The sequence below is a fragment of the Panthera pardus genome, unplaced genomic scaffold, assembly GCF_024362965.1.
Source record: "Panthera pardus isolate Hobbes unplaced genomic scaffold, ASM2436296v1 HiC_scaffold_20, whole genome shotgun sequence".
Taxonomy (NCBI): Eukaryota; Metazoa; Chordata; class Mammalia; order Carnivora; family Felidae; genus Panthera; species Panthera pardus.
This window is the reverse complement of record NW_026526766.1, coordinates 55560497-55577844: the sequence shown is the minus strand read 5'-3', so window position 1 is coordinate 55577844 and position 17348 is coordinate 55560497. Positions and strand designations below refer to the sequence as shown.

General features: G+C 37.4%; 1 protein-coding gene across 6 annotated transcripts in view; it reads left to right on the top strand.

Moving 5' to 3' along the window:
* Window positions 1-17348, top strand: part of UBAP2 (ubiquitin associated protein 2) — a 111453-nt gene that overhangs the window by 51951 nt on the left and 42154 nt on the right. For all 6 annotated transcript variants that reach the window (XM_053908054.1, XM_053908053.1, XM_053908052.1 and 3 more), the window contains 2 exons: window positions 8634-8688; window positions 11517-11620. In XM_053908054.1, the coding sequence (XP_053764029.1) occupies window positions 8634-8688; window positions 11517-11620 (159 nt within the window). The remainder of the gene's footprint in view (window positions 1-8633; window positions 8689-11516; window positions 11621-17348) is intronic.

The following is a 17348-nucleotide window of genomic DNA, read 5'->3' as shown; positions in this document are numbered from 1 at the left end:
CCAAAGGAGGTTCCAGGCTCTGAGCTGTCAGCACAGAGCCCAATGTGGGGCTTGAACTCACGAACTGCAAGATCATGACCTGAGCCGAAGTCAGAAACTTAACTGGCTGAGTCACCCAGGCACCCCGTCTTCTTCTTTTTTTTTTTTTTTATGTTTATTTTTGAGAGAGTGTGTGTGCAAGCAGGGGAGGGGCAGAGAGAGAGGGGGACCAGAAGAGCTGAAGCAGGCTCTACGATGGCGGCAGAGACCCGATGTGTAGGCTTGAACTCATAAACCACAAGATCATGACCTGAGCCGATGTTGGATGCTCAACCAATGTTGGATGCTCAACTGACTGAGCCACCCAGCGTCCCTGCATTTGTTTTTTGATTTCGACAGTACTTGTGAGCTCCTCTTGCTGACTTCACATTGACTCCTGCTCAGCATACTAATCTACATTTATGACTAAATTTGCTAAAATTTCAAAGTGCTAATAAAACTTGTCTTATTTATTGCTTTATCTGTATAGTATTGGCTTAAAAAATATTATGAAACAGCATGGGTTCAATATGGTAACCTATAATTTCTGGGATACCTTATGTTAAGAATTTGACCCAAATGTCCATCAATGGATGAATGGATAAAGAATATGTGGTATGTATATACAATGGAGTATTACTCAGCAATCAAAAAGAATGAAATCTTGCCATTTGCAACTATGTGGATGGAATTGTAGGGTATTATGCCAAGTGAAATTAGAGAAAGACAAATATCGTATGACTTCACTTATACGAGGAGTTTAAGACACAGAACAGATGAACACGAAGGGAAGCAAACATAATATAAAACAGGGAGGGGTCAAAACATAAGAGACTCTTAAATCTGGAGGGGTTGTGGGAGGTGGGGATGGACTAAATGGGTAAGGGGCATTAAGGAATCTACTACTGAAATCATTGTTGCACTATATGCTAACTAATTTGGATGTAAATTAAAAAAATAAAATCAAAAACGTATCTGGTATCTGTGTTAAATGAAAAATCATACGTATAATATGGGAGTATATTTTATAGCATGAAAAGTATGAGCTCTCTAGCAAATGAAGTAAAAATAAATTCCCTTTATATGCCTAGTGTTTCTTTGCTCAGAGTAGCAAGAATGATTGTGACACTTGTAAGATGTATTTTACTATAATTTGTTTAAAAGTTTGTAGAGAAGTATCTTGTGAGTTGTGTGTTTTTGTGAGGAAACAACAGCTTCTTTAGAGGAGGGAAATAGCAGTTGTGCCTGGCACTGTCCTAAGTATCCTGGTCTTTGGTTTTTGGTGTCAAAATGTTTGGAACTATATAAATGTTGACCATTCAAAGATAACTTGGCCATCAAATAATAATTGTGTTTTGTGTACAAAATGTGGAATTTAGCTGATATATATTAAATACCTACTGCATGACTGGAAGTTTTCCCTCAATGATACTGACTTAATCCTGAGTTCAGATTGAAGATCATGTTAAATATCTGAGATTTGGAGTATTCTGGGTAAAGGTCTTTGTCATGTGACATATAGTAATTAGTAGAAACTAATTCTGTGTTCCAGGAGCCAGTGCTGCTTATTAGTATTGTATATCTTTAGGAATAAGTTTTCATTATTTACTTATTTAATTTTAGAGAGTGAGAGAGAGCCAGAGAGGGGCAGAGGGAGAGAGTGAGCCAATGTTATGCAGGCTCCCTGCAGAGTATGCCTCTTGGTCCCGTAAGTTAGGATCATGACTTGAGCTGAAATCAAGAGTTAGACATTCAACTGAGCCACCCAGGCACCCCTTAGTTCCTGTATTTTAAAACAAATTAATACATGAATATACTCTATATAATATACTTGGAAAGTAATTATTGACTACCTATTGTGTGCTAACATAGTATTTAAAAATTTTTTGCATTGTTTTATATGGCTTCTTGGGTTCTGGTACAAAAAGTATTTGACAAAATGTGGTGTTCTTAAATGTATTAATGAATCGCTGGGTTGTTTCCTATAAATGAATAGTGATGTTATATTGTCTTTTAAAATAAGAGTTTAGGGTTTTTGAGGGGAATATTTTTATATTTTTAAGTAATCTCTACACTCAATGTGGGACTCAAATTCATAACCCCAAGATGAAGAGTCGTATGTTCCACTGACTGAGCCAGCCAGGCACCCCGGTAGTTTAGTTTATGAGAAAGTTCCATGTGTATGTAATTGGACTTATATATCAGTCTTAAATGCAGCAACTAATATTTAAATACCTGTTGTATTGCTGCAGATAAAGCTGTGAATAAGACATGATTGCTCATACTCTAGGTGGGAAAGGAGAAGAGACTGTCAAGTAAAATCACTTTTTGACTTAAGAAATTGATTGTTGATGTGGTCAACTGTCAGTAAGGGGCTTCTTCCTCCTTCTCTCCCTTCCTTTTTTTTTCCTTTTTTTTTTTTTTTTTTTTTTTTTTAAGTAATAAAGCTAGATGTCCAGTGTGGGGCTTGAACTCACAAACCCTAGACCAAGAGTCACATGGTCTACCAATAGAGCCAGCCAGATACACCGGTAGGGTCTATAAATTGAGTGGCCTGGGAAGGTCTCAGCGGAGGTGGGATTTAAGCTGAGGAGGAAGAAAGCCATGGGAAAATTTGGGTAGGAACATTCTATATAAAAGCAGTTGATAATGTAAATGTGGAAAAGAACTTGGATTTTTTTTTTTACAGAATTAAAAGTTACCTGCTGGAAAATAAAATATACATAAAAGTGCTCAGGGTTTGGTTTGAACATTTTACCTTGAAATTAAAAAGTACAATGGAATTTTGCATAATGTTTACTCAGATTTCCTGAAAGTATTTTACATTTGTTTTATCATTTTCTGTTTATGTTACATCCTATTGTGTTTTCTGAAACCTTTGAATATAAATTCCAATATAATGGCCATTTTGCCCCTTAACATTTTAGTGTATATCTCCTCTAAGAAAAAAGATTCTCTTAGGGAGCTTAGAATAATAAAATCAGGAAATTACTATTGATGCAATCTATAGGCCTTATCTAAAAAATTCTAGTTATCCTGTAATGTTCTTCAGAGCAAAAAAAAAAAAAAAAAAATTCTAGTTTAGGATCCAATCCAGGATCACACATTGTATGTAGTTACTTTGTCTGTTTAGTGTCCTTCATTCTAAAACAGTTCATCAATCTGGAATAAACTTTGTCTTTCATGGCCTTAATGCTTTAGAAGCATATGGACTCTTTTGTAGAATATCCTTTTATATCAGTCTGAGAAGCTTACTCATGAATAGATTCTTATTATCTGGTGTTTTAATTCCAGTAAACTTGTTATTTGTTTTTGATAGGAATACCACAAAGTGATGATCACTGACCTTCTCAGTGCATCATATTAGAGGGCACATGATACCAGTGTATCCCTTACTAGTATTGTTAGTTTTGATTAAATTTAGGAATGGTGGTTTCTGACAAGTTTCTATGTGAAGGTACTACTCTACACTTTATAATTAATACATGCTTTCTGAGGGAAGTACTCTGAGAGTATATAAATACCCTTTTCTGTATGTGTGTATTTGTCCTCGTCCAGTCACGCCTAAACCCAAACTACCCCAGTTGCATACAATTAAAATTGTCTGTTTTGAATTAACTAATTCGAATTGGGTTTTTCCTTCAAACATCCTGAAGAACCCTACTTGAAATGGGGCTTAGGAGAAATTATTTTCCACTTGGGAATTCCTCAAATTGTCACCATAAGTGGGAGGTTTACTAGTCCAGAAGGGAGTCAGTCTTCTAATAGTTCTGGGGTGGAAGGACCTGGAACCTGGTCAGCCCCTGCCAGGCAGAATGCATGGCATATAGGGTATGGCTCTCCAGTGTACTGACAACTTCAGCCGGTGGTGTAGTGGGGTAGAGCACCCCAGGGGTTGGGCAACTAGCTCAGAGAATTCCCTAAATATCTTTTTTTTTTTTTATCAGACTTATACTTGCTAGTTTGAGAATCCATTAATTCCTGAAACAATTGCCACAACACGTTTATAATCAGACTTCTTTACTAAGGATAAACTAATATATGGGATATGAGGGTAGATTCTAAGCTTTATTCCTCCCTGAATCCCAGAGGGAGTTTGCTGTTGTCATTTGACTTGTTCATACTGCTTTAGGTTTGGGAAGTCATATTTGTGTCTGAGAATATACCTTAACCCATGAACAGAGACAGCTTGCTGGATTCCCAAGACTCTGATCCATGCAGGCTCCAGAGATGCCCTGTTGTGTGTGAGGACTGGATAAGTCTCTGGGGCTGGAGGCAGCTCATAGTCAACACTGCAACTACTTTTATCACTGAACCAGCCCTGAAATTTTGTGAATTTTTGTCAGTACAAAGAACCTTAGAACTAGTCAGGACTTTAAAGATCTTTCATGTCATGACCTAGAGTGTGCAGTGAGATATTTGAGATCACAGAGTTTCTGGTACATTTCGCTGTTATCAAAGCCCTCCATATAGTCTCCTGGGGTTGAGGGAAAGGGATTACTTTCTGTCATCTTAGGATCATTCTCCTTGTTTCTATTTAGGGTACACATGCTTGGCACTGGGAGGGGCAGGGAATGTCTATAGTTAGGATCCACTTCCACTAGAGGTGATTGGCTGTTTTCTACGTTTGGGCTTTTTCAAGGGAAGTGAGTGGCTTTTCTATTCTGGCTCTCAGTGCAGAAAAAACATAAATATTAAACAGCTGAAAACTTGAGCAGTCATTCAACATAGATACCATCAGAGAGGCCTCTAGGGTAAAAAAATAGCATTTATTATCATATGGGCTTATTCTTTATGATAATCTTATTTAATCTTGTGTTTTCTCTATTAAAAGACCCCGTCTTTATTATGAGCTGCTGGATAAAAATATCTATGTGTACCAGATAACAATGTAGGGAGAAAACAATGTTACTGGTAGTGTTACTAGCCAGGTGAATAGGAAAGATCAGTTTTGTTATTTTGCAAAAATGTATGGGAATAATGGGTTTGATTTTTTTTTTTTTTTTTTAATCTGGTTCCGATATTTGTTGTGTTTGTGGTTAATAGTTGGGCACAGCTTCTGATCTCTAGAGATGGGAGATATATGTAGTTGATACTTTTTCCAGGGTACTTGGGAAGATTTCTTGAATTTTTGCCTAAGGCTGTGTATTTCTTTTATAAATTCCTTTGTCTCTTTTTCATTAACATCTTGCTTTCTGGCTCAAGTATTCCAATTATTGTTTAATAATTTCTGAGCAGAGGGGTGCCCAGGTGGCTCAATGGGTTAAGTTTTCAACTGTTGGTTTTACCTCAGGTCATGATTCCTGAGGTGAGTTTGAGTCCCTCCCATGCAGCTCTGTGCGGATAGTATGGAGCCTGCTTGGGATTCTCTCTCTCCCTGGCTGCCGGCACTTCCTCCTCCCCCCACCTGACCCCTTGTACGCGCTCTCTCTCTCTCAAATAAATTAAAAAAAATTTCTGAGCAGGATCCCCTTTTAAAATCGTGCCACTGTCTTAATATTTACTGTTAAGTTCCTTTTTTCACATGTATACCAATGAAATGAAATTTCTTTTGTTACAAAGGGTACACATGAACTCACCTGTCAAGAGCAGTTGTGGTTTTTTCTTTTGCTTTCTCTATTGGTAACTATTCATTATAGCAAAAGTAAGTTCTTGAGATATAATTCATGTACCATATAGTTCACTCATTTAAATTGTAAAATTCAATGGTTTTTAGTATATTCATAGAATATACTGTATCCAGCTGTCAACATGATCAATTTCAGAACACTGTTTTTATCTCAGAAAGAAACCCTGTCCCCTTTAACTATCAATTTCCAATTCCTCCATCTTTTTCACCCTCTTCCCAGCAGTAAACAACTACTAGTCTGTAAATTGACCTATTCTGGACACTCCCATTTAAAAGGAAATTTTATAATATGTGGTCTTTTGTGCCTGGCTTTTTTCACATAGCTTAATGTTTCAAGGTTTCATCAGTGTTGTATCAGGATTCAGTACAATATTGTAGCATGCAGCAGTATGCCATTCCTTTTTTTTTCCCCCCCTAATGTTTATTTTTGAGAGAAAGAGAGTAAAGAGGGGTAGGGACAGAAGATCCAAAGTGGACTCTGTGTTGACAGCAGAAAGCCGGATGCAGGGGTCATGCCCACAAACTAGGAGATCATGACCTGAGCCAAAGTCAGATGCTTAACTGACTGAGCTACCCAGGCACCCCAGTACTTCATTTCTTTTTATGGCCAAATAATATGCCATTGTATGGATGGATATACCACAAGTTTTTAGTTAGTTTTGTTTGGTTTTGTTTGCTGTTGTTGTTTTGTTTTGCTTTGCTTTGTTTTTTGGGGAGAGAGAGAGTTTTAGCGGGGGCAAGGGGCAAAGAGAGAGAGAAAGAGAAAGAGAATCTTAAGCAGGATCCATGCTCAGCACAGAGCCCCAAGTGGGGCTCGATCACAGCCCTGGGATCATGACCTGAGCTGAAATCAAGAGTCAGATGCTCAACCAATTGAGCCACCCAGGCAACCCTTGTCAGTTTTTTGTGTCTTGGCCAAAATCCTGTAGCTTGAAAGCTTTCTTCTTAGAGCTAGTTTTCTTTCTGCCTGAGTTTTGACTTTCCTGTAGGCTGTGGAAGTGGTTGTGTGTGAGTCTTACCTTTGCCTTTTGACAGTGTTACAAGAGGCAGTAGCTACTGATAAGCATTATTAGGATTCTTTGTTTTTTTAGGACATTTCTGTCTATTCTCCTATCTCTGGGAATATAGTAGATTTTGGTTAAGACCACGTTTTTAATAACTTGAACTGTGGGGTAAGTTAACCATACGTAATTAATACACATTTTAGCTATATTAGTATGGCTAATAAAGCCCTTGGCAACCATCCTTCTCTGAATTCTACTCTTATGTACCTCATATATGTGGAATCATAAAATATTTGTCCTTCTGTGACTGACCTATTTCATTCAGTGCAGTGTTCTCAAGGTTCATTCATGTTGTAGCATATGTCTGAATTTCCTTCCCCTTGGGACACCTGGGTGGCTTAGTTGATTAAGCGTCCACCTCTTGATTTCTGCCCAGGTCATGATCTCATGGTTGTGGGATCAAGCCCCATGTCGGGCTCTGTGCTGAGCATAGAGCCTCCTTAAGATTCTTCCCCTGCCCCATGTGCGCATACATTCTCTCTCTCAAATAAAGATAAATAAACATTAAATAAAAGAATTATCCTTTTTTAAGGCTGAGTAATATTAAATATATCTCTTTAAGACTCTTTTCAAATTCTCTTTGGTATATATCCAGAGGTGCAATTCCAGGATCATATGACAATTCTGTTTTACTCTTTGGGGGCACTGCTGTACTATTCACCATGGTGGCTGTACCATTTTAGATTCCCAGCAAAGTGTACAAGGGTTTTAGTTTCCCTGCATTCTTGGCCAAAACTTGTTATTTTCTGTTCTCTTTCTCTCTCTCTCTCTCTCTCTCTCTTTGATAGTAAGCATCATAATGGTAACTGGCTTCCCTAATGATTAGTGATATTGAGAATCTTTTCATGTGCTTATTGACCATTTGCATATCTTCTTTGGAGAAATGTCTATTCAGATCCTTTGCCATTTTTGAATTAGGTTCTGTTGTTGAACTGTAGAAGTTCTTCACACTTTCTTGATATTATTCCTTTATCAAATGTATCATGGGCACATATTCTGTGGGTTGCCTTTTTATTCTGCTGATATAGGTGTCTTTTTTTGTTTTGTTTTTAAGTAATCTCTACACCCACCATGGTGGTTGAACTTACAACCCCAAGATCAAGAGTTGCATGCTCTACCGACTCAGCCTGTCAGGTGCCCCATATAGTTGTCTTTTGATGCACAAATCTAACAACTGGTTGTTTGTTTTGTCTGTGCCTTTGGTGTCATATTTAAGAAATCATTACCAAATTCAGTGTTGTGAAGCTTTTGCTCTATATTTTCTTCTGTGAGTTGTATAGTTTTAGCTCCTGAATTTAGGTCTTTAGTCCATAGTGGAGGATGTTATGAAAAACTAGAGTCACTGAATAAAATGATCTCTTCTTGCTTGCTCGCTTGCTGCTGCCATTTTGGTTATTGACCAAAGTTCTAGTATAAAAAACAGTGTGTAATAGTACCTTCAGCTTACATAGCAGTTTTCCTCTTTCTGGTTCTCATTTGATTTTATGGTAGAAGTTTAAAATGTTACGGTATTTGCAGTAACTGATTTTAAAACATCTAGAATAGGTTTTTTTTTTTTTTTAAAGTAGGCTCCCTGCCTAGCGCAGAGCTAGAACTTATGACCCTGAGCTCAAGAGTTGGTGCTCTACCAACTGTGCCAGCCAGGCAACCCCAGAATAGTTTTTAATATAAGCTGCCTGTGTTAAGTTGCAACATATCACAAGTACTATATAAGCAGAATGAAATCCCTTCTATCCTTTAAAATCAATAACTGTGTAGATAGTTGTTTCAGTAGTGACCAGCAGGTTGGGTGCACCAGATGGGAATGTTGGTGCTGTTAGGAACAGTGATAGTGTTGTTTGGGGTGTATAGAGAATGACATTGGTAGAATTATAATTTTGTAGGGTATAAATACTATTTAACAGTACTATTTTCGTTTTCAGGATTTGGACGTGGAAGAGGGAGAGGGGCAGGAAGATTCACAACACACGGCATGGGGTAAGTCTGAGCCATCCTATTTTTATAGTTATTACTCTCTTTAGGTATTACTCAAGGGTTTTTTTGCCTCTGTCCTGTTCCCAATTTATTTATACTGGTGAATCAGATGTTAATTATTAAAAAGAGAAAGGGCGCCTGGGTGGCTCTGTCAGTTAAGTGTCTTACTCTTGATTTTGGCTCAGGTCTGGATCTTGTGGTTGTGAGATGGAGACACTGTGGGGCTGAGAGCTGAGCTGAGTGTGGAGCCTGATTAAGATATTCTTATTCCCTCCCCGCCCCTCTCACTATCTCACCATCTCACCATCTCTCTCTCTCTCTGTCTCTCTGTCTCTCTCAAATAAAAACTAAGAAAAATTTTTTTAAGTGCCACAAAAAAAAAAAATTGTGAAAAAGTGAAATGCAAATAAAATTGTATTGTAATAGGCTTTCTGTCCTTGGTTTTTTTTTTTTTTTTTTTTGACATTTTGGATTGAATAATAGTTTGTTGAAGTAGTGGGGTATCCTTTACATCCGTGGCCTCTCCCCATTACATGCCAGTAGCATCCTTTCTCAAGTTGTGACAATCAAAAAAAATCTTCAGATATTGCCAGATACTACCTGGTGGGGGGGGGAGGGGCATAATCACCCCTCATTGAAAACCACTGCATAAGAGTTAGGTTGATAAATCCAGCAATTGTCTTGAATGGTGAGTTAATGCAATGTTTATATAAAAATGTTAGTATTTTTATTTTATTTTTTTCTAAACAGTGAACATACTATTACTAAACAGGTGATATAATCAATTGTTCATAATTTCCGGTTGTTCTTTTACTTTTTCCTTCTTCTAAAACGTTAGCTCCCCTTTGGGGTGCCTGGATGGCTCAGTTGATTAAGTGTCCAACTTTATTTCAGGTCATGAACTCACCTCATGAGTTCAAGCCCTGCATTGGGTTCTGTGCTGATAGCTCAGAGTCTGGAGCCTGCTTTGGATTCTGTGTCTCTCTCTCTCTTTGTTCCGCCCCCACTCACACTCTGTATCTCTCTTAAAAATAAGATTAAGGGGCTCCTGGGTGGCTCAGTCGGTTGAGTGTCCGACTTCGACTCAGGTCATGATCTCACGGTCCGTGAGTTCAAGCCCCGCGTCAGGCTCTGTGCTGACTGCTCAGAGCCTGGAGCCTGTTTCGGATTCTGTGTCTCCCTCTCTCTCTGACACTCCCCCGTTCATACTCTGTCTCTCTCTGTCTCAAAAATAAATAAACGTTAAAAAAAAAAATTAAAAAATAAGATTAAAAAAAATTTCTTTTCTTTTAAAGCGTTAGCTCCCCTTAGGTTTTTAAGAAAAGTTTTTAAGCTTATAGAAGCCATCTGTATATAGATGACAGTTGAGAAAGGAAGGGAATTGGTTCCAGGAAAACCCTTTTGTCTCTCCTTAGCTCCAGGGTAGCACTGTAGCAGGGGAGGGTCATTGCCTTCAGGTGATACCTCTTGCCATTTCTGTTTCCTGCTTGAGCTCATTGTGGATAAAGGAAAGATGGATACACAAGGGAGCATATTGGCTGGAATACATACTGTGTGTGCCCAGACCAGCTTTTTAAACTCTTTTGTGATTTTTTCAGTTTACATTAAAAAATACTCTTGTGATTTTTTTATTTGTCAGATACCTCAGTAAAGCTGGAAAAAATTTTTAAATTTTATTCTGAAAATTTTAGAGATAGTATTAATTTGGCCCTAGTTAGACTTCCGAATATGGGTGTTTAGAATTTTAATGGAAAAAAAACCTTAATGAAACATTTTCTTTTCTTTTTTTTTTTTTTTAATTTTTTTTTTTCAACGTTTTTTATTTATTTTTGGGACAGAGAGAGACAGAGCATGAACGGGGGAGGGGCAGAGAGAGAGGGAGACACAGAATCGGAAACAGGCTCCAGGCTCTGAGCCATCGGCCCAGAGCCTGACGCGGGGCTCGAACTCACGGACCGCGAGATCGTGACCTGGCTGAAGTCGGAGGCTTAACCGACTGCGCCACCCAGGCGCCCCTGAAACATTTTCTTTATATTCACTGTTTTTATACAAAAAGGATCTGGATTCTTACTCTGGGAAATAAACACTTAGTGTGTGTTTAAGTCTAGTCTTAGTTTTAAGGGAAGTTTTCCATGAGAACCCTTATTCTTCCTAATACAGTTATAGTTGTGCACATCTGCTTTAGGATGTGGAGTGCAGCAACTTAGGGAAATAAGGACATCATACAAGAACATATGGAAGGTTCCCTAGGCAACCTCTGCTTTTTAGAAAATCTACATCCTGATAGTCAAGAAGAGTTAGCTATAATTAAATAGGGGAAAGATGGTGAAGTTAGGGAAAAAAATTTTTTTAATGTTTGTTTACCTGTTTTTAAAGCTTATTTTGAAAGAGAGTGAGGGAGGGGCACTGCCAGTGAAGACTCCAACTCAGGGTTCAAACTCAGAAACAGTGAGATCACCACCTGAGCCAAAATCAGGAGTCAGATGCTTAACCCACTGAGCCACCCAGACGCTGCCCCTATTTACCTATTTTTGAGAGAGGGAGGGGAGAGGGCAGAGACAGAGGGAGGAGAATCCCAGGCAGGCTCTCTGCTGACAATGCATAGCCCAAACCTGTAAGATCATGATCTGAGCCAAATCATCCAGATCTGACCTGAGTCAGCTGACCATCTAAGGGGTTCCAGTTGCCCCAGTGTGAATTTTATTATATTGGCTTTTAAAAGGACAGGGTATTTGGGGAGGAAGAAGATGATATATGGTCAATGTTGTGATTTTGGTAATTGTTGCACTTGCTTTAATTCTTTTTTTTTTTTTTTTTTTTCCAAACACAAGGACATTTAATCCTGCGGACTATTCAGATTCTCCATCTATAGATGGGTGTGGGACAAAGCCAATAGTTTGGGAAGCTGCTCAGAATGGTGCAGATGAGGGGACTGGTAAGTGTCTATTGTCAAAGATGTGTTTTAAATGTTTGAGTTCTTAACATACAAAGATGTACTGATGGAGAAGAATGAAAAGCAGGCTGCTGTCCTACCTCTGAGACTATTAGCTGGTTCTTACCTCCAAGGTCTCATTTAAAAATCTCATTGACCATAAGGTATTTGATTTTTCCCTTGTGCACTCTGAGAAAGAGGCTTTTATCAATCTGTGTAAGTCAGTACAAATTCACACTCAAATCTAAGTGTGTCAGGGATATATGTAATTTCTTACGGGAAGGTTTGTTACTGAAAAGTATCATTCCTGATAATGGACACAAATTTGGCCAGATAGAGTGGTAGGTGACTAGTAGGTTTGGGCATCAATTGCTTTTGTAGATTTTTTTCTGTATCCTGATGTTTTTGGATTATTTCTTTTTGGAAATTCATGGACAAATACGTGTTAATTGGAGCTTTTAGGATTTGTTCATGATAATACATCATTAACTACTGCAGTTATATTTATAAAAACATAATTTGGCAATTCATGAATTATAACTGAAAATATAAAAGTGTAGTTCAATAAATAATCTAAAAGCAAACCACCCATATAACACCGATTCTGGTCAAAAAACAGGACTGTGCCATCACCACAGAAACACCATCAATGAACTAGAAATCAAGGATACTATAGAAAGGATCAACAAAAGGTATAAAAATGGTTATTTGAAAACACTAGTAAAATTGATAAGCTTACTGTGAGACTGATCAAGGGAAGGAGAAACAGCATACATAATTGGTTATAGGAATGAGAAAAGGGATATTGATATTAATTATAGTTATAATTAAAGTATATATTATGTATAATTGATGGTTTAATATAATCACAATTGTAATTAATATCAGGCATTAAAGTATACTTCATGTCAGTAAATTTTGTGCTAACATTTGAAATTACAGACTAATCTCACTCTTCAGCAAAAATGTAGAAATCTTAAGCCAAAATAATGGAAAACCATTCAGTAAGATAGAAAAGAATAATCCATCATGACCATGTTAAATTTATACTTGGTAATCATGGTTCTTTCACATTAAAAAATCAGTCATCTCCCAGATACCTGTACTCAAGAGAATGGAAGACACGGCTTTACATAAAACCTTGTATACAGATGTTCGTAGAGGCATAATTCATAATGGCCGAAATGTAGAAACAAACCAAATGCCTTTCAGTGGATGAATGGAGGAGTAAATTGTTGTGTATCATCCATACAATGGAATATTCATTCTACCGTACAAAGGAATGAAGTGCTGATGTATGCTGCAACATGAATGAATCTTAAAAACATGCTGAGAGCCCAAATGTCCATCAACTGATAAATGGATTAAGATGTGGTGTGTATATATATGTATATGTGTGTGTATACATATATACACACATGTATATATATGTATGTATGTATGATATATGGTCATATATATGTATGATATGTATATATACACATGATATAGCATATATGGTATATTATCATATATACGATATATCATATATGTATCATATATATCACATATATGTATGTGATATATATATATATACACACATATATACACACGTGTGTGTGTATATATGTGTGTATATATATGTATACACACACAGTGGAATGTATGGAATTGAATACTACATGGAGTGTAGTACAATGGAATACTACTTCATGATGAAAAAGTAAAATCTTGCCATTTGCAACAACATGGACGTAACTGGAGGCTGTTATGCTAAGCGAAATGAGACAGATAGGATTTCACTCGTGGAATTTGAGAAGGTTAACAGATGAACATAGGGGAAGGGACGGAAAAATAAGATAAAAACGGAGGCAAAGCATAAGAGACTCTTTTTGTAATTAAATATTTTTTAACGTTTATTCATTTTTGAGAGACAGAGACAGGGTGTTGTGAGCAGGGGAGGGGCAGAGAGAGAGAGAGACACAGAATCTGAAGCAGGCTCCGGGCTCTGAGCTGTCAGCACAGAGCCCGATGTGGGGCTCAAACCCACAAACCGTGAGGTTAGGACCTGAGCTGAAGTCGGATGCCTTACTGGCTGAACCACCCAGGCACCCCAAACCATACAGAGAACAAACTGAGGGTTTGTGGCGGTGGGTGGTGATGGTGGTGAGTTAAATGTGTGATGGGTATTAAGGAGGGCACTTTTGGGATGAGCAGTGAGTGTCATATATGAGATGAATCACTCCGTTCTACTCTTGAAGCTAGGACTGCACTGTATGTTATTAATTAACTAACTTGAAAAAAAAATCATGCTTAATGAAGGAAGTCAGTTATAAAGGATCACATATTTTACAGTATATGATTTCACTTGTAGGAAATGTCCAGATCAGGGGGAAAAAAAAAAAAGCAGTAGATTGTTGGTTGCTGAGGGTTGGAAACATTTGGGGAAAAATGGGGAATGACTACTAATGGTTTCAAGATTTCTGCCTGGAATGGGGCGCTTGGCTGGCTCTTTCAGTAGAGCATGTGACTCGATCTCTAGAGTTGTAAGTTTGAGCCACATGTTGAGTATAGAGATTACTTAAAAATAAAATCTTAAAAATAAAAAGATTTCTTCTTGGAGTCATGAAAATATTTTGGAATAGGGGATGCCTGGATGACTCAGTTGGTTGAGCGTCAGACTTCGGCTCAGGTCATGATCTCACAGTTTGTGAGTGGTTTGTGTTGGGCTGGATCCTGCTTCGGATTCTGTGTCTCCGCCTCTCTGCCCCACCCCTGCCTGTGCTCTGTCTCCATCCCTCAAGAATGAATAAATGTTAAAAACAATTTTTTTTTAAAATTCTGGAATAGTCATGATTGTTTCATAACTTGTGAATATACTAGACATTATTCAAATGTGTACTTTAAGAGGATGGATTGTACGCTTGTGTGAGTTATATCTCAATAACAAAAATAATTACTTATACTTTTAACCGATTAAAGCTTAAAATTCCTTATTAAAGAAATGCATTTGACAAAACCTAACCTCCATTTCTGATTTTTTAAAAAACCGGCAAATCTGGAATAGAAAGAAATCTTAGACAGGGGATATCTACAAAACATACAGCAGGCATTACAGTAAATGGTGATATGTTGAATGTTTTTTCTCTGGAAGGAGGTAAAGGGGCTTCCTCTTACTCTTTCTATATACCAATGTACTAGAGGTCCTAATCATTGCAATAAGGACTCAAAAAGTCGAAGGGTTGGAAAGAGTAAAAACCTGTCATTTCTTGAAATGATATAAAAATCTATAGATAAAATATTAAAATTAATAAGGGAGTTTTAAAAGGTGCTAGATAGAAGTTCAATAGATATATTTCTATAGACCATCAACAGAGAGAAAATGGAAAAAAAAAATCTGTAGCCTCAAAAAATTTCAAATGCCTGGCAGTGTAATGATATGCCAGATCATCAGCCTTCTACCTGTGAAAACGTAAAATATAAAATTTTATTTTAAAATATAAAATTGAAGCTCAATCAGTTGAAAGTTGGTCTTCTGATTTGGGTTCAAGTTTTTGATCCCACAGTTGTGCCTTGGCTGCACGCTGAACCTGGAGCCTGCAGCCTGCTTAAGATTCTCATTCTTTCTTTCTCTCTCCCTCTTGTAAAATTAAAAAAAAAAAAAATTATATATATGTGTGAATATGTATATATATGTGTGTGTGTGTGTATACACACATATACATATTTGTATATATATGTTTTAAGAAGAAATGAATGGAAAGAATATACCGTGTTTATATATTTCATGTCTGGTTGTTGTGAAACTTAGTTTTTACTGACTCTCTTTGGACTTACTAATGGTAGTCTACCTCATGAAAATTTTCCTTGCTGATTTTTTTTAAATGTCAGGTTTATTGAGATATGTTTTATATGCAGTAATATTTACCCTTTTGAAGGGCTATAAGTAGGTGAATTCTAACAAATGCATGTAGTTGTGTAACCAACCCTAAAATCAAGACTTTCTGTATGAGCCGTCAACAATTGCAAATAATTAAAAAGGAAAAAAAGGTACCATTTATAGTTCATACAAAAACATGCGATATTTATATTAAATCTGATAAAGTATGTCTAGTATTTGTATGCTGCAAATTATGCAACCTGATGAGAAATACCAAGACCCCAAAATGGAGAGAGAGATACTCAGTACTTATGAACTGAAGATTCAGTATGTTATTAAAAAGTTATATTTTTCCTCAAATTGATGTTTACGTGAAGTGTATGTTTAATCAGAATCCTAGCAGATATTTTTTTGGTGTAAATTGAAAATTTGATTTAAAAATTTTCATTTTAGGGTGCCTGGGTGGCTCAGTTGGTTAAATGTCCGACTTTGGCTCAGTTCATGATCTTGGCGGTTTGTGAGTTCGCTTGTTTCAGATTCTGTGTCTCCCTCTCTCTCTGCTCCTCCCTGACTCATGCTCTGTTTCCCTCAAATAAATATTTAAAAAAATTTTTTAAATTTTTATTTAAAGAAATTTGTATTTTGTTTTAAGTTTTTAAGAAATCTCTACACCTAGGGGTGGGTGCCTGGATGGCTCAGTTGGTTAGGCATCCGACTTGGGCTCAGGTAATGATCTTGTAGTTCATGGATTTGAGCCCCACGTTGGGCTCTGTGCTGACAGCTCAGAGCGTGGAGCCTGCTTCGGATTCTGTCTCCCTCTCTCTCTCTCCAAAATAAAATACGTTAGGGGCTCCTGGGTGGCTCAGTCGGATGAGCATCCGACTTCGGCCTGGGTCATGATCTCACGGTCTGTGAGTTCGAGCCCTGCGTCAGGCTCTGTGCCGACAGCTTGGAGCCTGGAGCCGGTTTCGGATTCTGTGTCTCCCTCTCTCTGACCCTCCCCCGTTCATGCTCTGCCTCTCTCTGTCTCAAAAAAATTAAATGTTAAAAAAAAATTTTTTAAAAAAACCGTAAAAAAATTTTTTTAGAAGAAGTCTCTATACCCAGTCTAGAGCTTGAACTTAAAACCCTGAGATCAAAGTTACCTGTGCTTCCGGCTGAGCCAAGCCAGCCAGTCTCCCTGATTTTAAAGTTTTTATAGAAGAGTACAGATACTGGCGTATAACCCATACGAATTTTGAAAAAGATCAACAAAGTTGAGATAATACCCATCTTAAAATTCCAGCCCTTATTTTTTATGGAAAAGGAAAGAAAACACATCCATACAGAAAACTGTGCATGGTATTTTTAAGTGGTTTTATTCATAACTCTTACTGATTTTTAAATCAGGTTTTGAAACAATGTTGAATTAGTTGTTTAACTGTTAACTTTTCTTTTTTCTCTCCACATCCTCTTCTTTTCCCTTCACCTGTCTTCTCTGGGCTCCTCTCTTTCCCCTTCTTCCCCCTTCTTCCCCCGATTCACATTTAGAGTAGTAGATTCCTTGCTGAAAAACAAGGAAATGTGTTTAATGCAGAATACAGTTAAAGGATGTCAGTTGATAAGAGTGCTGGCGCTGTTTCTCTAGGGGCCTCACAGAATGGCATTTTCTTGTTGGAAACATACAGTTCTGCGTGTGGACCTCAACCATAATTATAGGCTCAGGAACATGACTTGACAGGATTGTAATCAAATCCATTCTTTAGAGGCAGACCCTCCATTATGGAAAATGGAATGACTGAAGGATAGTTACAATAATGATTTATAAGTCGAAACATACTAAACATATTTGTAAAACATTGTAATGGTTTTAACAAGTGGGAAGGGAGTTTG